The 20,891-nt window shown below is 51.2% G+C and overlaps 1 protein-coding gene across 12 annotated transcripts; it reads left to right on the top strand.

The window, feature by feature from the left end:
- The first annotated feature begins 127 nt into the window (after nucleotides 1–127).
- Nucleotides 128–20,247, top strand: SMARCC2 (SWI/SNF related BAF chromatin remodeling complex subunit C2). Of its 12 annotated transcripts, none has more exons than XM_086400600.1 (30): nucleotides 128–250; nucleotides 2,273–2,392; nucleotides 3,019–3,104; nucleotides 3,563–3,644; nucleotides 3,745–3,837; nucleotides 4,434–4,503; nucleotides 4,734–4,803; nucleotides 5,531–5,606; nucleotides 5,776–5,907; nucleotides 6,011–6,126; nucleotides 7,379–7,503; nucleotides 8,710–8,769; nucleotides 8,927–8,964; nucleotides 9,228–9,358; nucleotides 9,641–9,712; nucleotides 11,496–11,609; nucleotides 12,025–12,178; nucleotides 12,840–12,932; nucleotides 13,161–13,280; nucleotides 13,367–13,429; nucleotides 13,773–14,031; nucleotides 14,270–14,431; nucleotides 14,700–14,764; nucleotides 14,994–15,129; nucleotides 15,204–15,370; nucleotides 16,044–16,178; nucleotides 17,195–17,576; nucleotides 17,907–17,990; nucleotides 18,264–18,329; nucleotides 18,883–20,247. In XM_086400600.1, the coding sequence occupies exons 1-30, from the start codon at nucleotides 140–142 to the stop codon at nucleotides 18,957–18,959; spliced, it is 3,459 nt and encodes a 1,152-aa protein (XP_086256726.1). In that variant the 5' UTR covers nucleotides 128–139; the 3' UTR covers nucleotides 18,960–20,247. The 12 variants fall into 12 exon arrangements, with proteins under 12 accessions (XP_086256726.1, XP_086256727.1, XP_086256721.1 ...); XM_086400601.1 differs by having other exon boundaries at nucleotides 13,164–13,280; XM_086400595.1 differs by having other exon boundaries at nucleotides 17,907–18,329.
- Nucleotides 20,248–20,891: the final 644 nt, after the last annotated feature.

The raw sequence follows: 20,891 nt of genomic DNA on the forward strand, positions 1-20,891 counted from the left end.
GGGGCGCTGCGCGGGCCGGGGCCGGCCTAGGCGGCGGGAGGCGGCGGCCGCGGCGGCGGGAGGCGGGCGGAGGAGGAGGCGGAGGAGGCGGGAGCTGAGCTGAGCGGGGCGGGCGGCGGCGGGGCCCGAGCCCGAGAAGATGGCGGTGCGGAAGAAGGACGGCGGCCCCAACGTGAAGTACTACGAGGCCGCGGACACCGTGACCCAGTTCGACAACGTGCGGCTGTGGCTCGGCAAGAACTACAAGAAGGTACGCGGGCAGGGCCGCGCGGGGGCCGGGGGCGGGACAAAGGGACCGAGGCCCCGCGGCTCCCCCCACCCCCAGCCCCTGCCCACCCTCCCGCGGCCCGCGGCCCCTCCCCCGCGGCCCCCGGAGCGGCCCCAGCGCGCCCTCCGCCGCCCCGCGCCCCTCCCCCAGACTCTTTTAACAACCACCCCCCTCACCCCCGCCTCTGGTTCCAGCCCCCGCCCCCAGTACTGCGCCCTCTGCCCCTTGTTTTTCTCCACTGGCCCGGCGGGTCCCGGTGCCAGCTGCCCACCCTCCATAAGCCATCGCCTTCCGGGCTTTTCCGGGAGAGACGGTCGGGGGTGGACGGGTGCCGAATGTACCCCACACACACACCCGAGCGTGCCCGCCACGGTGCCCGCCAGAGCTCCCCACGGAGCCAGGTACCAGCAGGGCTGAGGCCTCGCCGGTGCTTTGTGTATGTTCAGAGAAAGATGATGAAAGCCGGAGGATAAACAGCCCCAGAGCAGGCCCTCGATTGCTCACCAGCCTGAAAAAGGCCCCCGCCCCGGGATCACCTGTCTACCGCCCGCCCCCCATCTCCGTACAAGGGATAACAGAACCTCTTTGGGAGTCAGGGTATAGGAGTTCCTGGGCAGCTACCCCTTCTAAAACCATTGCTCAACTTCACAATGAAATCACCCCACCACCTGGCCTTGCATTGCCTTGGGTTTGGGGTTCAGAGACTAGGATGCAGTTTGTGTCTGGAGTCCCCCATCCCATAACAGGAGATAATAAGGTAGTGAACAAAGGGTTCAAACCTTACCTGTCTTATACCAGACCTCTTCCTGGTGATGTCTTTGTCTTTAGGCCTGGTTGAAAGGAACATCTCTGTGTAGGGCTTTTCTCTGGAGTCTCTTTTCTCTGCGTCTCTTCCTTCTCATTGCCCCCAATAAGAGGTTCTCAGACTTTCCTTCAGCTCCCCAGTTCTTCCTGCTCAGCCCTGCAACCTGTCAGAAGTGTGATGGGCCGGTGGAGAACGCCCCTCTGATCCTGGTTATGAGTCTGGCTCTGTTCTCAGAGGTCTCTCTGGGTTTCAGAGCTTGACCAACAGCTGCTGGGTCTGTGGCTTGTCTCTACACCAGCGTGAGGCTCTGGCTCCCAGGCATCTACCTTTGACCTTTTGGACAGGAGATCAGTCTAGGGGCTTAGTGTCTGGCCCTGGGGGGGTTGACAGCCTGTGACCTAGTTCAGCTGTCAAGCTCTTAGCTCTTTGTCATTTATCTTTTCTTTCAAGGATCTCTTTACACCTCCCACCAAAAGGTGCACTTTTTTCTATGGTCGGGGTTGAGGAAGGGGATCAAAAGGTAAAGTTAGCCTCTTCGCACAGTTTTACATGAGAACTGAAGGCTAGGATGCTAGGTCGCATAATATGGAAATATTTAAGAAGGCCCAGGCTTGCCTGCGTTCAATACAATTTCCTCAAGAAGGGTAGATACTGGCTTGCTATTTCCCACCTGGCTGGGCAGTAGCTGTCTTTTTTCCCTTCTAGGAGGGCATGTGAAGACATGCGCCCTATATTGCTTCTTTGCACCTTTCTTATCAGGCTGTATTATAGGGGGAATCTTGACCTTCCACACCATTACTCAAAGAAGTAGACTGCTGTCTCCCTTAGAGCATTCCAGATGTTGCTTCTGTGACCTGATCCCTATGAATCTTCACAGTTTTACAACTCGGTGCCATTGGCTAAAGATTGGGATCCTGCAACTCCATTTTTAGGGTGTAGTTGAGGGAGAGTAGGAAGCTGCCTATACCGCCAGCACCCAAGACTGGTACTGGTAGTAGGCAGCTGCTGAATGTCATCTTCTTGGTGAGGGGCACCTCAGGGCTTCCTTCTGCCATTTTCTTTCTAAGAGATTAGGCATGTGGGGGAAGAAGACACTATTTCTATCCCAGATGCTTCCAGAGCTCCTGGGGAAGAAATAAGGGAGACGGTGGAAAATTGATTTGGGGTCTGTTTTTCTCTCCTTTTCCCTGTTTCCCCAGTATATACAAGCCGAACCACCCACCAACAAGTCCCTGTCTAGCCTGGTTGTACAGTTGCTACAATTTCAGGAAGAAGTTTTTGGCAAACATGTCAGCAATGCACCGCTCACTAAACTGCCGGTGAGTGCGAAAAAGCAAGGGGGCAAATCTGAGAAGGAGTTGTCTTTTGTGTTTTTATAAATCTTCTAGTTTTTGAGGTTTGGGTGACTTCCTACCATCCCTTTCCCTGGTTGGGGTGTTACTGGCTTGGCAGAGCCCTCAGTTTACCATCCCCTTTGTCCTAGTAATAGTTCTTGCAACAGGTTATCTCAGAGTATCGAAACTCAGTCATGAAACTAATGGCATGGTGAAAACATGTGAGATTTGGATTTGCACACTCTTGTGTTCAAATCCTGGCTCTGCCAGTTGGTGTCTCTGTCATCTTGGACAAGCCATTTATGCCTTTTGAGTCTTGGTTCCTTTATCTCTCGATGGGATTAATATACCTACCTTGTAGGTATAACCTGTAATGATTAACGAGGTAACCCAGTAAAGGGAATCCAGCAAGGGACAGAGTGGGGCTTTGTGAATATTGGTTTCTTTCTCTCCCCTCTTCTAGGCTACAAGATAGAATGGCACAGAGGTTAAAGAATTCCAGCTTTGAGAGGGAGATCAGTTCAGCATAAGATTTTGTGAAAGGATTGTTAAATCATAAGAGAATTTAGGATGTAACTGTCACATACTTCTTCCCTGTCTCAATTTTGTAGATCAAATGTTTCCTAGATTTCAAAGCAGGAGGCTCCCTGTGCCACATACTTGCAGCTGCCTACAAATTCAAGAGTGACCAGGGATGGTGAGATGCCTTTTCTTCTCTCTGTACTTCTTACATTTAGTTTAAAGGAAATCCCCCTTTATGATTCCCTGGGGTCTTTGTGGGGTGGGAGAGGGTAGACATTCTTGCAAGTCTTTTATTTTGCTAGATCAGCAGACCTGACCTGCTAGGTCAGAAAAGTGGCTGGGAGTCAGAGCCAAGAGTCTCTAAGAATGAGTGAATATGAGTATGTGTGTCAGTGTGTGTATTATAGAGGAAAAGGGATTCTTAGGTTGACATCTCAAGCCTTTCTTTGTCCTTTCAGACTAAGTACAAAGTGATTTGTGAAGTTGAGATCAGTGAACCCCAGATCCCAGGCGATTTTGGCACAGCTGAAGGCAAAATTGCCTCCTAATCTCCCATGTTAAAATAATCATATATGCTAACCTCGTCCCCAGACTTGAACTATACCACTCACTAGATTATTGCTTCTTTATAAGGCGGCGTTACGATTTCCAGAATCCATCACGCATGGACCGCAATGTGGAAATGTTCATGACCATTGAGAAGTCCTTGGTGCAGGTAATAGTCAAGAACTCCCCCACTTATCTCCCTTCCCTGGATGAGAATCCCAAACACCCCTTCCCTGTAATCTCATCCCACTTATTTCTTCTCCCCACAGAATAATTGCCTGTCTCGACCTAACATTTTTCTGTGCCCAGAAATTGAACCCAAACTGCTAGGGAAATTAAAAGACATTATCAAGAGACATCAGGTGAGTGGGTGGGTCAGGAGAGGTTTTAGAAACTCCATGACTCTTTTTCTGATGTTTTGCATACAATAAGCAGCCCCACGGTAGCCCTACCTATTTGGAAGAATATTAGAATTAAAGCTTTAAGCCTCTGTTTCTGTTTCTCCCATTCCCATTCTTGGCAGGTTTAGATCACTGTTCCTAGAGACTGCATAGGCCTGAGGGGAAAAGCATCTATTCCCCTGAGCTAGAGATTGCCTGATTTGAGATCAATGAGATCTTTGCTCTCTGGAACTCTGTAATAACAAGCAGCTGTCATTGGGACATACAGGGACATAAACTTGACTGTTCATTTCCCATGTGTAACAGATTATCTATTCAGAGGTTTATCTGTAGCAATTTAAAATTCTTTGATTTTTCGCCATTATTAGCAAAGTCCCAGCCGTTTCTCTCTGCCACTCAGCCGATGTGTATTTAGAGAATGCAAACCAACTTTCTTACCATTCTGATACCATATGATTATGAAGGCAGATCTGTGGTTAAATCTTACTTTGGTTTATTTACATTCATGACTAATTCAAAGAGGACCACACTTCCCTGCTTCTCTTTATGTCATCCAGGGAACGGTCACTGAGGATAAGAACAGTGCCTCCCACGTTGTGTATCCCGTTCCAGGGAACCTGGAGGAAGGTGAGACCTGGGTTTTCTTGGTCACTGCAGTGGATGGCTTGGACTGGGAGATGGAGGACCACTCAATAGCTGTGCAGTGCCTGGGCTCCTCCCTCCTTAGAACCCTGAATCTTCTTACCACCCTTGTTCGTATTCCCAAGTGCCCTGCTGCAGCAGGTGTTGTATACAGAGTTCTTTTGTATATATACCCTTTTAGCTCATGTCTCACCCTGCTCTGTCTCTGTCCTCAGAGGAATGGGTACGGCCAGTCATGAAGAGAGACAAGCAGGTTCTTCTGCACTGGGGCTACTATCCTGACAGGTGAGAATGGGATCTGGGGACAAGTTTAAGTACAAGAGCCAGACTGAAAAGCCCTAGAACATCTAGTAAAGCAAGAAGGCACTTTTTGAGGGTTGTTTTTCGCTCTGTTAGTTTGTTCTCCCACCTGTTATGGGAACCCTCTTGTCTGTCCTGTGGGAAGTTTGGGCTTACTGGACAAAGCTTAGGCCAAAAGGATTGGGGCTTTGTGTGTGAGATGGTTATCCTAGTATGAGTTTTGGTAAGTAAACATTAGAAATAATCTAAACATCTAACAGTGGGGAAATGTTTCAGCAAATTTATGCATCTAGTCAGTGGGCTATTTTACTTTATTTAAAGTGATAGAAATACCGTACATAATTTATAAGTAGGTATTGCAAAAAGTAGGGTGTAAAATGACATGTAGTATCATTGCCATTATGTAAAAACAAAATAATAGGGGAAAAAATTGTAGAAAAAAGTTACTGGAGAAAACATATATTGAATGTCACAGTGCTTGTGTTAGGATGATTTCTTTATATTTTTGAAACGTTTTATAATCATTTTTATTACTATATAGTGAAAAGAATCCCAATATTAATTGGAAAAAACAATCATACCCAACAAACCATACAAAAATTAACCCAACAACCCGATATTTTTTGTAAATGGAAAAAGTAAAAGGTTTGCCCTTTATTTTTCCACAACTCTATCCCATTGATTGTGCTTCACGCTCAATTTCCCATGGCAGTTATGACACATGGATCCCAGCCAGTGAAATTGAAGCGTCTGTGGAAGACGCTCCAACTCCTGAGAAACCTAGGAAGGTGAGCTTTCCTTGTCCGCCCTCCCTCCCCCAAGAAGAATACTGGGGCCAGACCGCTCTTGGAGGTGAACAAAGAGGCTCCTGGGCCCTTGGGTTCCTCTGTTAAGGGTCCCCAGACAGAACGAAGGCTTCCAGGCCTCTCCCCAGGACAGTCTGCCTTTGTACTTCAGGTTCATGCAAAATGGATTCTGGACACAGACACCTTCAATGAGTGGATGAATGAGGAAGACTACGAAGTAAATGATGACAAAAACCCTGTCTCCCGCCGAAAGAAGATTTCAGCCAAGACGCTGACAGATGAGGTGAAAACTCTTTTTCGTTTCTCCTGAGCCCTTAGTACAAGTCTCAGAACAATCTTCGCTGGAGATTGTTGGCTGACATCTGCCCCAATTCTTCAACGGGCAGGTGAACAGCCCAGATTCAGACCGACGGGACAAGAAGGGGGGGAACTATAAGAAGAGGAAGCGCTCCCCCTCACCTTCACCAACCCCAGAAGCCAAGAAGAAGAATGCTAAGAAAGGGTAGGCCAGCCCCTAACCGGCCCCTGCCTTCACTGCTCTGTCCATTCCCTGGTTAAGGAAGGAAGGACTAATCCCCTCCCATAACTACCAGGCGCTGGCCTACAAGGGAAGAGGAGATCTTTAGCTATCCAGTGTCTACTTCCGGTCTTGGCCACTCAAAGAGAGCTTAATCTGCAGATGAAAGGTCTTCGCCTCTTCCACTTACTTTGTAGTGATCAGTTTCTTCTTTGCTCAGTTCTGCTGTCGGGTTTTCTCTCCCTTTTTTCTTCCTTGCAGTTGTTTTTCTTAATTAATTTATTTTTGGCTGCATCTGGTCTTGGTTGCAGTGCTCGAGGTTGCTCAAGATCTTCCTTGCAGCTCGTGGGCTCTCTAGTTACGGCACACGAGCTCTAGGGCATTCAGGCTTAGTATTTGTGGCATGGGCTTAGTTGCCCTGCCACATGTGGGATCTTAGTTCCTGGAGCAGGGATCGAGCCCACTTCCCTGCATTGGAAGGTGGATTCTTAACCACTGGACCACCAGGGAAGTCCCTTCCTTGCAGTTTTATTGCAGTGTAGCTGACATACAGCCCTGTAGAAGTTTAAGGAATACATCATGATTTGGTTTACGTACATTGTGAAGTGATTATCAAAGTGCATTTGGTAAACGTCTTTTGTCTCATGTAGATAGTAAATTAAAGAAATAGAAAAATAAGTAAAAAAATTCTTTTTCCTTGTTCTGAGAACCCTCAGGATTTACTCTCTTTTTAATTTTTTTTTTATTTTTTTATTTTTTTCGCTGTGTTGGGTCTTCATTGTTGCATGGGCTTTTTTCTAGTTGTGACCAGCAGGAGCTACTCTGAATTGTGATGAGCACGCTTCTCACTGAGGTGGCTTCTCTTGTTGCAGAGCATGGACTCTAGAGCACAGAGACTTCAGTAGTTGAGGCTCCCAGGCTCTAGAGCACAGGCTTAGTAGTTGTGTTGCAGGAGTTTAGTTGCTCCGTGTCATGTGGGATCTTCCCGGCCCAAGGATTAAACCCGTGTCTCCTGCATTGGCAGGTGGATTCTTAAACCATTGGACCAGCAGGGAAGCCCAGGATTTACTCTGCTAACAACTGTCGTGTGCACCATACACAGTGTTACTTACGTTTATCACATGGTACCTCACAGTCCCTTTGGGAGTTTTTCTTGCTTCCTTTCTATTGAACTCACCTTCCAGGCATTCCTTGTCCAAGGATGCCTGGATTCACTTTCACTCTCTTTCCTCTGCAGTCCTTCAACACCTTACACCAAGTCAAAGCGAGGCCACAGAGAGGAGGAGCAAGAAGACCTGACAAAGGACATGGATGAACCCTCACCGGTCCCCAATGTGGAAGAGGTGACATTGCCCAAGACAGGTATGGGCCAGGCCCAGCTCCAGGTATAGAGACTCTTACCCTTCACCTTAGCTGATTATTGAAGTCATTGTCATCACCACAGACAGTCCTCTAACTTCATTTCCATGTCTGAGTTGTGGACCATGCTGTCTCCAAACTTTTTTTTATTACCACCTGATAGCTCAGTTGGTAAAGAATCTGCCTGCAATGCAGGAGACCCTGGTTTGATTCCTGGGTCGGGAAGATCCACTGGCGAAGGGATAGGCTACCCTCTCCAGTATTTTTGGGCTTCCCTGTGGCTCAGCTGGTAAAGAATCCACCTGCAATGCAACAGACCTTGGTTCAGTCCCTGGGTTGGGAAGATTCCCCTGGAGAAGGGAAAGGCTATCCAGTCTAGTATTCTGGCCTAGAGAATTTCATGGACTACAGTCCATGGGGTTGAAAAGAGTCAGACATGACTGAGCAACTTTCACTTTCAATGTCAGTAAGATACACTTGAGCACAAATTATACACATGTAGTGTTCACCACTACTTTTAGGAACATTATAAAACACATACGTTATGTAAAATTAGGAAAATGTAGAGGATAAGATTAAAAAATAGAGGTTCTCATATTCTCGGCCTATATTCCAGTGAACCCCCTTTTGCATCCCCACTTTGGAGACTACTGTTCTGCAGTACTGCTTTATGTCTGTATTCCACAGACATCCAGGAGTGGGTTTCAGGAGTAGGGTGGGAAGGCCACTGAGAGAGGAGTTCCAGCTTTCACCCCTTCTTCCATCAGAGCAGCTCTCCTCTCTGTGTTTTCTCGGGTGAGCTTCTGTGTATGAATTCAGTGGAGGAAAATGTCCTCTGCTTTCAAAAATGTTTAAGATCCAGCCACTCCTCTACAGAATGATTTGGTCAGACTGTGTCAGTCCAGAAGAAACTTATAGACTTCTAGATGGAGATAAGGGGCAATTAAAGACAAGAGTGATTGATGAATGTTCGTAGAGTAGAAGATGCTTCTTTATAAGAAAAAGGTTGAGTAAAATGAATCTTTGATGGGGGAAGGGGAAAAAGTTTCAAGCTCTAGAATGATTGTGACTGGAGCAAGCTATTACATTTTGTAATCAGATGGAGCAAGCTTTGGGAGAAAGTGAGCTCTCTGGAACTGTTCACAGTGAAGAGGCGAGGGCTTGATTTAGACAGAACCTGTCTGTTAAAATGACTCTCTCCCCTGGCAGTCAACACTAAGAAGGACTCGGAGTCAGCCCCAGTCAAAGGAGGCACCATGACTGACCTGGGTAAGATGGGGCGCTCGGGGCAAGGCAATCAGAGCCTAGAGGCGGGGGCGGGAGGCCGACCCCTGCCCCTGGCCTGCCAGGGCCTTTCCAAAAGTGCACTTGTTCTCCGGACCCTCAGGCAGCACCAACCTTCTATCTTGCTGTCTCTCTCTTTCAGATGAACAAGAGGACGAAAGCATGGAGACCACGGGCAAGGTAGAGCCAGTTTAGAGGGCCCCTACCTCTCCCTGTGATTCTGCCCTGTGCTTTCACCCAGAACTTTCCAGTGCCCAGACTCTTCCCACCCTAGAACTCATTCTCACTGTTGCTCAAAACTCTGAGCCTTTTGAATCCCAGGGCCCATAACTGTTCTGTTCCATCCCATCTTTAGTGCCCACATTCCCAGGGTAGGGGAGAAGCAGAGGGTTGCTAAGGGCTAAACGAGAATGCTGAGAGTCCAGCAGCCTCCATACTCATAGGATGAGGACGAGAGCAGCACGGGCAACAAGGGGGAGCAGACCAAGAACCCAGACCTGCATGAGGACAACGTGACTGAGCAGACCCACCACATCATCATCCCGAGCTATGCTGCCTGGTTTGACTACAACAGGTATCGATCCTCCAGCTCCTCACTAAAGCGTTATTTTCCTGGACCATGGGTCAGCATATTCCGTCTCCCACCTCCAAATAAGTTCCCTCTTCCTCAGCCAGCAAACCTGGGGTACAATTCAGCTGTAGGGGAGCTCCTGGTCTAGTTCTCAGACCCAGGCCTCCCATTCCTTCTTGCTGCCCCTTCTTCCAGACGTTTCCTCTCTTTGGGGTCCCATCTCTCATCTTTGGGGTCCCATCTCTCCACTTGAGCCTTCTCATTGCACCCTGGCTTCTCTTGCAGTGTTCACGCCATCGAACGGAGGGCTCTCCCTGAGTTCTTCAATGGCAAGAACAAGTCCAAGACTCCAGAAATGTAAGCTACTCTAGCTCGTGGTTCTCTTCCTCCTGTCCCCATTGGCTCCTCCTGATCCAATTGGGCAGACACTTCTTGAGCTCCCTACATGAGCCAGGCACTGTGCTAGGCTCACAGAGACATGCTGTCTGCCCACAGGCAGCTCCAGCCCAGCACTGTGACCACTGCCCTCTGGGATCTGCTGGGGGCTGTGTGAAACTTGCTCTTCTGTTCAAAACAAGTATCTGCTTCCCCCTGCGCTCAGCTGTGTTTCCTCCCTCTGTTTCTTTTAACAGGGTTTAGAGTTTTCCATCCATACTTACCTATGCTGTCTAAAATGCAAATATCTCCAGCATAAGTAATCTCTTTGGCTAAAGTGTAACTGACTATTACTGATCCCATAGAGTAGGTTTTGACAGAAAAAAAATGGGAAGAGGAACTATTAAGACCCAGTCTGTGAATTAAAGGATAGAGAGATGTGTTTTGTAAAGTCTGGGCCTGGGGCTCAGACATCTTCCTGTCCTTCGAGGCTCCTCCTCAGACCAAACCTGCCTGGCTTTAGTTTGGTGATTTTCTGTGGTTAGGAGTGTTCCAGGATAGATATGGGTGGGCAGGTGGGAGCTAGTGCTGAGCCCAGGCACCCTGAGGACTAAACTCATTGGCTTCCCAGCTATTCCTCAGCTCCCCATCTCCCTGCTCCGGGGTCCCTTTCCCTTCCACCATGTTTCTTTCCCCACGGCCTGGTATGGTTCTCTTCTCCTTCTCTTGCTGGGGAAAGCAGTGTATGAAGAAGCCTTGCTCTCTCCAGAGGCAGTAGTGACAGATGACATGAGTTCAACTTGATCTGCAGGCAGAGTTAGAACTAGAACTCTTTACGCTTTGCACTCTGGGTGTAAAATACCAGACGATATATGTATTGAGTGCCTTTTATTTCCCAGGCATTACCCTAAGTATCCTACATACCTTGACTAATTTAATCTTCACATCAGCTTTAGCTGTAGGTCTTATTATCTTCAATTTACTGACAAGGAAACTGAGGCGTGGAGGGCGTCAGTCACTTGCTTAAAGTTACACAGCTCGTGAGTAATAAAGCTGGGGTCTGAGTCCTGTAGTCTGCCTCATGTTCTCAAACTTTACGTTACGCCACACAATAGCTGCCATTTTTGGAGCTTGTACAGCGTGCCCAGCGCTATTCTGTATCTCTACAGACCTTTCTATTCTCAACAGACACTTCATTTTACAGTTAAGGTAACTAAGTTTCCAAAATTTAAGGCCATCATAGTAGAACTAGGATTTGAACTTAGTTCAAATCCTAGTTTTGATTTTCCACCTTCAAAACATGTATTCTTAAGGCTATGCCCTGCTAACTAGGTGGAGGCACCCCTAAGGACTTCCCTTTAACATCTGCCTTTGGAATTAAGAGCACTTTCTCTTTTTGATTTCTTTCCCAAATGTTGGATGAGGGAGTGCCCTGTTAGCCTAATGGTTAGGATTCTGGGTTTTCACTGCCAGGGCCTGGGTTCAGTTCCTGGTCAGGGAACTGACATCCTGCAAGCCATGTGGAATGGCCAAAAAAAAAAAAAGTTGGATGAAACATCCCCAAGCACACACAGCCAAGGAGATAACTCATTTAACGAAAAATCCCGTCAAGGGTCTGAACCCCTCAGGTCTAGCACACAGGAGACCCGCAGTGTGTACTGAGTTGGATGAGGCATTCTTCTCTGTCACACATGAAGGTTGTTCTTCTCTTAGCAATTTTCCCTACCCCTCAGCCCTCTCAGCGTTCATATCTCTCTCTTTTAAGCTACCTGGCCTATCGGAACTTCATGATTGATACTTACCGGCTGAACCCCCAGGAGTATCTCACGTCCACTGCCTGTCGCAGGAACCTGGCGGGTGATGTCTGTGCCATCATGAGGTGGGTCTGCAGCTGAGGGGTGGCAGATGCCCAAGGACAATGCTTACAGATGCCTCTTGGCTGAAGTAGAGAGGCTGCTGGCAAGGAGCATAGGGGATGAGCAGGAAAGACACTGCTAGAGAAAGGCCAAGTTCAGGCTTGGGTCAGGGTGACTTAGGGGGTGGCAGGGCGCTCTCTGCAGTGTGGCGGGAGGAAGAAGGAGCACGTCTGTAGTGAAGGAGCCTATCTGGTGAGAGATGCAGGAAGCTGATGGGTGGATATGGAGAGAGGCCCTGGTGCAGGTGGAGACTTGGCTGTCTCTGGTGTGTAGGAGCTGGGAGGAGGCCGTATTTCCTAGGGGGTAGAAGGAGCAGAGAAGAGGGTGCCCCCAGCCCTCTCCTCGTGTGTGACCCAGTCTCTGCCTCTCTCCTCACAGGGTCCATGCCTTCCTAGAACAGTGGGGTCTCATTAACTACCAGGTGGATGCCGAGAGTCGACCAACTCCCATGGGGCCTCCGCCCACCTCTCACTTCCACGTCTTGGCGGACACACCATCCGGGCTGGTGCCGCTGCAGCCCAAGACCCCGCAGGTAGAGTGAGGGGCTGCGGGGACGGGGTGGAACTGGGCAAACTGGGGCTTCTTTGGACTTTTCTTTTTCTGGTTTTTTAGGGTAATGTTTCAGGAGTGTTTGAGGCTTCTTCCTTTTCCATGGGATGCAGAGGGCCACAGGAATCACTCCCATGTATTTAGCACCCTCTCTCAGCCTTTGTACCTAAGACTGCAAGGACTTGCTGAGGGAGAAGAGATCCTTGTTATCCTCGGGGAGCAGACAGGCTAATGCAGGGGATGGAGCAGATAGAGAAAAATGGCTTACAATTCAGTTGCATGAGATTTTTTAACCTTGTCACATTTCCAGCATTTTTTTCATATTTGCTTCATTATTTTTATCACTTCCATTTTTTTCCATTTCCATTTCATACATTACAAAAATTGTTATGTGGCTTGCCCAGGGTCAGACATGTAGGATTAGAACCTACTTGTCCAGCTCCTAAGAGAACCTATAAAGATACACGTGAATACAAATGGATATCATGCCAATTCCAGATCTAATTAATCATTCAGGGAATATGGAACTGTGGCATGAGTGCCCCCCGAGCTTCGGGCTGCCCAGCATTTGGTCTTGAGGCCTCCAGGGCCTCAGCCTGGTCATTTTGTGCCCAGCCTGCATGACACCAAGCTCTGTCCCCCAGGGCCGCCAGGTTGATGCTGATACCAAGGCTGGGCGAAAGGGCAAAGAGCTGGATGACCTGGTGCCAGAGACGGCTAAGGGCAAGCCAGAGCTGGTAGGTGGGGTGTAGACCCCGCTGGGCTGCTTCTTTGCCCCTTTATTGGGGGGCCCCTGCCCGGGAAGAAGAGCCATGAGAGCAGAGGAGCTACAGCAGTGAGGAAGTCCACGCAGGGGTGTCCCTGGCTGTGGGAAGGGAGCCCCTTCTGTCTGTCCTCTATCTCTGTCTGCCCCTGGCTCCTGGCAGTCACTCGGAGTCACCTCTCTCTTTCCCTTCCACAAATAGCAGAACTCTGCTTCCCAGCAAATGCTCAACTTCCCTGACAAAGGCAAGGAGAAACCGACAGACATGCAGAACTTTGGGCTGCGCACAGACATGTACACGAAGAAGAACGTCCCCTCCAAGGTACAGGGCCGCGGGCACCTGGGGTTGGTGCTCCTTTGCTCCTCAAGGCTGCAGGCTCTTCCCGCTGACCCGTGTTTCCCCTGCAGAGCAAAGCTGCAGCCAGTGCCACTCGAGAGTGGACAGAACAGGAGACCCTGCTGCTCCTGGAGGTAACCTGGGCCAGGGAAGGACAGTCCTGTGAAAGGGAAGTGGCCACGGTGCCGGCCACACTTGGGAGTGGGGAGGGCGTGATCTTGCCCTGTCTTTCTCCTTCCCAGCTCCTATCGCATACTCCCCCAGGGGCCAGCTGCCAGGCAGGGACTGAGACCATTTTGTCAGCCCCTTGTCCTTTCCAAGTGCTACTTGGAGATTCCCCTTGGGCCTGGCAGAGTATATAAATATCACAACTCGGAGAGCTCTGAAGCAGCTCTGCTTAGCAGGGTGGGGGATGCTCACCTTTGAGGGAGGTGGTTACTGGAGTAAGTGAGGTTGTGTCTCCACCACCACCACCAGGCACTGGAAATGTACAAAGATGACTGGAACAAAGTGTCAGAGCACGTGGGAAGCCGCACACAGGATGAATGCATCTTGCATTTTCTCCGGCTTCCCATCGAAGACCCGTACCTGGAGGACTCAGAGGCCTCCCTGGGCCCCCTGGCCTACCAGCCTATCCCCTTCAGCCAGTCAGGCAACCCTGTGATGAGCACCGTTGCCTTCCTGGCCTCTGTCGTCGACCCTCGAGTGGCCTCAGCTGCTGCGAAGTCAGCCCTAGGTAACGCGCAGGGCTCCCAGCCCTCTTGGTTTGCATTTGAAAGGCTGGGTACTCTGACCGTGCAACCCCCTCAAGTTCACTGCCCTACTGGCCTTGTCTGCGGCTGGCATCAGCCCAGGCAATGGTCCAGCTCCACGCAGGCGGAAATGAAGAGCCGGGCTTGTGAGGGAGCTCTCACAGAGAGTGCCAGAACTGCCTACCTGCCTGCTCCCAGCCTCCCCCTCTCTGGGTCTTACAGAAGAGTTCTCCAAAATGAAGGAAGAGGTACCCACAGCTTTGGTGGAGGCCCACGTTAGGAAAGTGGAAGAAGCCGCCAAAGTGACAGGCAAGGCAGACCCAGCCTTTGGTCTGGAAAGCAGTGGCATCGCAGGGACCACCTCTGATGAGCCGGAGAGGATCGGTAAGGCCTGCCGTGTTCCCCAATTCCTCCCTTTTTACCAGCAGCCTCAGCCGCCTGGCCTCCCCACACCATCCCTGCCTCCACCCGACCTCAGAGCATGAGACGAATGGGGTGAGTTGGTGGGGTGTTCATTTTCCTCAGGGCTTTACGTTAGGTACCGTGGCTCCCCACTAGTCCTGTCAGTAAGATCTTGGCTAGAAGGGGCAGTTGGAAGAGTGTTGTAGACCAACTGTCAGACATTTCCTGTTTCCTCTTCCCCTGGACCCAGAGGAGAGTGGGACTGACGAAGCGCGGGCAGAGGGCCAGGCCACAGAGGATAAGAAGGAACCCAAGGTACAGCGGGATTGACACGGGCTGGGAAGGCAGAGGGGTCCAGCGTGGACCGGGGAAGGGGAGCTGGCTCCACTTAGCTTGGGCAGGTGAGGGCTGTGCTTGGATGGGGCTGCGTCCTGGATCCAGGCCCCCTCCCGAGTAAGAGGTGTAAACTCAGCTCCTGGTCTGGGCCCTCTGTGTGCGAACCAGCACCCTGACACTCCCCTTTTTCCTTTCTCTGGGACTCCAGGAACCTCGAGAAGGAGTTGGGACTGTGGAGGAAGAAGCAAAGGAGAAGACCAGTGAGGCACCCAAGAAGGACGATGAGAAAGGGAAGGATGGCGATAGCGAGAAGGAGTCAGAAAAGAGTGATGGAGACCCGACAGGTGAGCCTCACATGGTGGTTGGGGTTCAGAAAGGAAGCCAGGCTCTAGGGCTCACGACCCTTTTCCTGGCCCAGCGGATCCTGAGAAGGAGAAGGAGCCCAAGGAAGGGCAGGAGGAGGTGCTGAAAGAAGTGGTGGAGTCGGAGGGGGAAAGGAAGACGAAGGTGGAGCGTGACATTGGCGAGGGCAACCTCTCCACCGCCGCCGCCGCCGCCCTGGCTGCTGCCGCTGTGAAGGCCAAGGTAAGGCCTCAGACCCAGGGAAGGAGGTGCTGCTCCTCATCACACAGCACCTGGAGGAAAGCCTGCCTTGTCATCCTTACACAATGCTGGCCTGCCTCCTGTCCCCTTTGGATCCTAAGAGGGACACTTGGTCATCTCTTCTCTTATCTTTTTTAAGCCTTTATCATTAGGCCTGTTTTTTTTTTTTGTAAAACATTTAATTTATTTATTTGGCTGCACTGGGTCTTCGTTGCAGCATGTGGGCTTCTCTCGTTGCAGAGCACAGGCTCTAGAGCGAGAGGGCTTCAGTAATTGCAGCTCATGGGCTCTGGTTATGGCAGTTGGGGCATGTGGGCTTAGTTGCCCCATGACCTACGGGATCTTAACTCCCTGACCAAGGATCGAACCCACTTTCTCTGCATTGGAAGGTGGATTCTTAACCACCAGACCACCAGGGAAGTCCCGATTGGGCCTGTTTTCACCCTCTCAATTATTTGACCTCTTCTTATCCTTTGATATCCTCTCTTTTTTCATGTTCTTTAAAAAATACCACTCATGCCTGTGCTACTTTCTGGGTTGTGACCACAGCAAGTTCTGTCTTAAAGCCTGTCAGCCCCCACACCACCCTTCTCTGTTGCCCAACATCTTCAGCTGGGTCCTCCCACTGATGGCCACCCCACCCCTCCTTCCTTAGCACTTGGCTGCTGTTGAGGAGAGGAAGATCAAATCGCTGGTGGCCCTGCTGGTGGAGACCCAGATGAAAAAGTTGGAAATCAAACTCCGGCACTTTGAGGAGCTAGAGACGATCATGGACCGGGAGCGAGAAGCAGTGAGTCGAGTGCCCTGGGGGTTGGCGGGGCCCCATCTTGGCACTGGGCTGGGCCGCAGTTTAGGGCGAGGGGAGCAGTACAGAGAACCTGAGGCTGATGGCATCACAGTGGAGCAGACTAGCCCAGACCAGGGAAGGAGGAGCCAGCCTGGGCGGTTAGGGACAAGTGACCCACAGGTACAGCCTAGAGACTGAGGTCCCACAGAATGTCAGCCCCAGGGTCAAGTTCTTATTGGTTCTTTGCTGCATCTCCAGGTCCTTGAAGGGTGCTTAGTCCACGGTAGACTTGCTGTGGAGTGACTGTTGAGTGATTGAACAGGTTTAAGGCATGATGAGAGGGTAAGGGCTTCAGATCCAGGGGTTAAAGTTGGAAAGGAAATAGGATGGACATGGTGTCGAATCTTTTTGATTCTTAGAAGATATAAAAGAAGTAGAAGACAAGGACTCTGATCCTGAACTCCTCAATTGAAGATATCATATATCCAATATGGAGACAGCAAAGTTGGCTAATGCTTCAAGTATCTGACAAATGAAAATTAAGAGATTTCCAATCAAGTATAAAAGCCCTGAGTGAGAGCAGAATAGAGGCCAAAGCTCAGAGGCTAGTGAGGTGATTTGGGAGGGCTTCCTAGGAATTGTGAGTTTTTCTTCAGTTTTGAAGGAGGGAAAGAACATGATTTGACTAGAGGAACTTGGTTGGGGGTGGGTGGTCAGTTTCCAGATGAAAGTAATGACAAATTCAAAGCTTTGGAGCTGAAAATGAACAAGGGCTGCCACCAGATTAAGTCTACTTGTCCACTGCAGTGAGAAGCCATGCAGGCAGCCAGAAGACCTGGTGGGGGGAAGTGGAGAGGGGAGGGGAGGCGAGAACAGCAGAAGCCAAGCACAAGGCTGAGGTTTGGTGTGGGGATCACCAGAATGGGAGGCTGGGCTTGTCAGAAGACAAAGCAGGGGGCAAGGTGTGTGCCTTTGGGGTTTCCTGCCCCCGGGTGACAGCTCTCCATTGGCCCTGGCAGCTGGAGTACCAGAGGCAGCAGCTCTTGGCCGACAGACAAGCCTTCCACATGGAGCAGCTGAAGTACGCAGAGATGCGGGCCCGGCAGCAGCACTTCCAGCAGATGCACCAACAGCAGCAGCAGCCACCACCAGCCCTGCCCCCGGGCTCCCAGCCTATCCCACCACCAGGCGCTGCTGGGCCACCCACTGTCCATGGCTTGGCCATGGCTCCAGCCTCTGTGGCCCCGGCTCCTGCGGGCAGTGGGGCCCCTCCTGGAAGCTTGGGGCCCTCCGAACAGCTTGGGCAGGCAGGGTCAACTGTAGGGCCACAGCAGCAGCCACCAGCTGGCGCCCCCCAGCCTGGGGCCGTCCCACCAGGGGTACCCCCCCCTGGACCCCATGGTGAGTGATGGCTTCTGGAACTCTGGCTGAGTGGAGGGTTCCGGGGGCACGTTCCAGTTCCCCTCAGAGGCAGTGTGTGATAGGACTGGAGATAAGGATTGACCTCAGTTTCTACAGATCCTCCTTCACCATGGCTATTCCCTAAGTCAGCAGGGCTCCCTCCCCAGAGCCAGATTTTTGGAATTTTGTTCCAAGGATTTATCACTCAGTTCTAGTATCAGGAAAAGGGAAGGTGGCCTAGGAGTGACTGGGTTATCCTCACTGTGAGAGTGAGTTGGTGAGTGAGATTGTATGCCTCCAACCTTCTCCATCTCTCCTCTTCATTCCCAGGCCCCTCACCGTTCCCCAACCAACAAACTCCTCCCTCAATGATGCCAGGGGCAGTGCCAGGCAGCGGGCACCCAGGCGTGGCGGGTAATGCTCCTTTGGGTTTGCCTTTTGGCATGCCGCCTCCCCCTCCTGCTCCATCCATCATCCCATTTGGTAGCCTAGCCGACTCCATCAGTATTAACCTCCCCCCTCCTCCTAACCTGCATGGGCATCACCACCATCTCCCGTTTGCCCCGGCCACTCTCCCCCCACCTAACCTGCCTGTGTCCATGGCGAACCCTCTACATCCTAACCTGCCGGCGACCACCACCATGCCATCTTCTTTGCCTCTTGGGCCGGGGCTCGGATCCGCCGCAGCCCAGAGCCCTGCCATTGTGGCAGCTGTTCAGGGCAACCTCCTGCCCAGTGCCAGCCCACTGCCAGGTGAGAAGGGTCCTGGAGGGGGCAAGGGGCGGGAGAGGGCTCCACGGGGTGGACTGGAGGGCAGGTGGGCGAGGGGCTCGGGTACTATGGCTTCCAGGATCGTTTTTTTGAACGCTGTGGTAAAATTAGAATACAGGAGGGAAGGGCCTCTCTGGCTGTCCTCCACCATTCCCCAGCCTGGCAGCTGCCCCCTGGGATGACGCTGGGGCCTTTCACTGGTGGGTCACGGAGGAGTCCTGTGACACAAGAGCATCTCAGTTGTAAACTGGAAAAATGGCTACTTGTTTGCATGATGATTGCCGTCCCATTTGCTTGTTCCCATCACGCTCAAGTGCCCCATTTAGAGAGTTCCCTGGGGGGCAGGAGGACAGTTGGGGTGTAGCAGTTTTCCCAGCGTGTGGTGGGAGAGAACTCTGGGAAAAGGAAGTTGTCCATGGGGGTGCTGTCTCATCTCCCGTCCATTGCATGCCATGCCCGGTTGCGTATCTGGTGGCCTGGGTCTGGAACCTCTCCCCTGCTCAACTCAGCTGACGCAGCTTTCTTCTCTCCACAGACCCAGGCACCCCCCTGCCTCCAGACCCCACGGCCCCGAGCCCAGGCACAGTCACCCCCGTGCCACCCCCACAGTGAGGAGCCAGCCCGACATCTCTCTCCCTCCTCACCCCCAACGGAGATCAAGGTTCCAGGAACAGCCCCGTCCCCACCACTGGGACCCTTCCCCAGCCTGGAGAGTTCATCACTACGTAAGGAAAGTCCTCCTGCCCCTCCAAAGCCCCCACCGTGCCTGTCAGGGGCAGGCATTTTTACATTGGATGATTCAAGGACTTCTGTGGAAAAATGTTTCTAATGTCTGGGAGAGAAGATAGGATGGGGACACTGCCCTCAAAGGAAGGGCTGGGCGAAGGTGTTTCTACAAGGTCCTAATTAACCACTGTTAAGGGTACATCCCCACAAAACTACTGCATTTTTTATGGATTGAAAAAAAAAAGCCCTTTAAAAGGAAGTAGAGATTTTAAAAAGCCCTCCAACCAGTGAGAAAAATCCAAGTTTTACATTTTTTGGAGGAGGGAGGTGAGTTTTAGGAAAGGGGTATCTAGGTTCTGGGGAGAGCTCTGATAGAATAGGGTGCAGGCTCTGTCTCCTCCGGCCCCTCGTTAGTGACTGAGTCAGCTCCCCACACCCCTCGGCTGCCCCATTTATTCCCACTCCTCTCTCCCACTGCTTCCTCAGTGTTGCTGTTTAGGCCACCCAAGCTCAGCCAATGACCCCCTTCCCTCTGAATGTCAGTTTTGTGTTTTTAAAAGTCTCCTGCGTAGTTGATGTCAGCGTATGTCTATTTGGTGGGGAAATGTCTTGGGGACTCCTGTGGTAGGTAGTGGAGGAAGAAAGGGCACGTGGGGCTTTGTGGCCTCCTCCCCGGGCTCTGGCTCCCAGAAGATGCGGAGAGGGGAGCACTAAAAGAATGGGAAGTTTTAAAAACGTGGAATTGTCAAAAAAGCACTTAAGCACCTCCTTCTTATGACGTGGTGGGTCACTCTGTCCCCTCTTCCTCCCACCATGCCCATCATGGCTGGTAGCGGGGAATTCCCTGGGATTTGGGGCAGCAGCTGGGTAGGGGTGCCTAACCTAGGGGCATGCCGACCCCCTGATGGCAGCTCGTGGCTCAGCTCTGCTCCCCAGATTCCAGTGCCCCCAGTACCAGCTCTCCTCTCTTCATCCCTGATGTGAAGACAACAGTGATTCCAAGGCTTTCCACCAATTCTTGGTCCCTCCCACCAGGCCCTTTGTTCCTCGTGTCCCCGTGTTTCTCTTCCTCTGCGTCTTGGCACCTTTCTTTTGTTCAAAATTTTCTGTAAATTTTTTCTTTTTTCTTTCTTTTCCCTTTTTTTTTTTATAAATTAATTTGCTTTCGGTTCCATTTGTGGATGCCTTCTGTGTTCTCTTACCCGTGGCTGTGAGGCAGGGGGGTCGGGCTGGAGCGGCGCCCCGGGAGTCCTTCCAGCAGCATTAGGCGGGGCTGGGGAGACGCTCGGCCAACACCGGGCCTCTCTCCACTGCGGGCCAAAGGCAGCACAGCTGTCAGGCTGAACAACTGTGCAGGAGCTGGGGAGAGGCTCTCACCTGCTCTAAAAATAGCCATTTAAGACTTGGAAGGACAACTCACAACCTGGAAATTTTGTCTATTTATCCTTTCAGAAGTGGTGGCTTCACGTCTTCCCTTATTAGGCGGGAGAAGGCAGGCATCTCAGCTGCTTGTTATTGTTGGCCCTGGGCCTCGCTGAAGTGACAGGCCCAGGCAGTACTAATATGGCCTGACTTTCGCTCCAATAAACAGTTCCTGGGCTCCCTGACAAAAGGCCTTCCATGCCAGGGAGGGCTAGGAGAGGACTCAGCCCACATGGGATGAACAAGGGTGGCCAACCTTAGTCCTACAGGCATTTCTGGCCTCAAGGTAGCCTTTGTAGCACCGATGAGTAAAGCCAGCATCTCTTAAATGAGGCAAAAGTGGCTCCTGCAGGCCCTTGGCTGGCTTCCCCCAACCTCTGGTCCACTGACCCCAGA

This window comes from Bos grunniens, chromosome 5, assembly GCF_055505025.1.
Source record: "Bos grunniens cultivar Pamir isolate PY7600 chromosome 5, Bosgru_T2T1.0, whole genome shotgun sequence".
Classification (NCBI taxonomy): Eukaryota; Metazoa; Chordata; class Mammalia; order Artiodactyla; family Bovidae; genus Bos; species Bos grunniens.

Excerpts from the sequence above, each read along its gene's own strand:
- SMARCC2 (XM_086400595.1), top strand. The coding sequence starts at position 140 with ATGGCGGTGCGGAAGAAGGACGGCGGCCCCAACGTGAAGTACTACGAG. Across the intron at positions 5,607-5,775 it reads CTCCTGAGAAACCTAGGAAG|GTTCATGCAAAATGGATTCT; the intron begins GTGAGCTTTCCT and ends TTTGTACTTCAG. Across the intron at positions 13,430-13,772 it reads AGACCCTGCTGCTCCTGGAG|GCACTGGAAATGTACAAAGA; the intron begins GTAACCTGGGCC and ends CACCACCACCAG.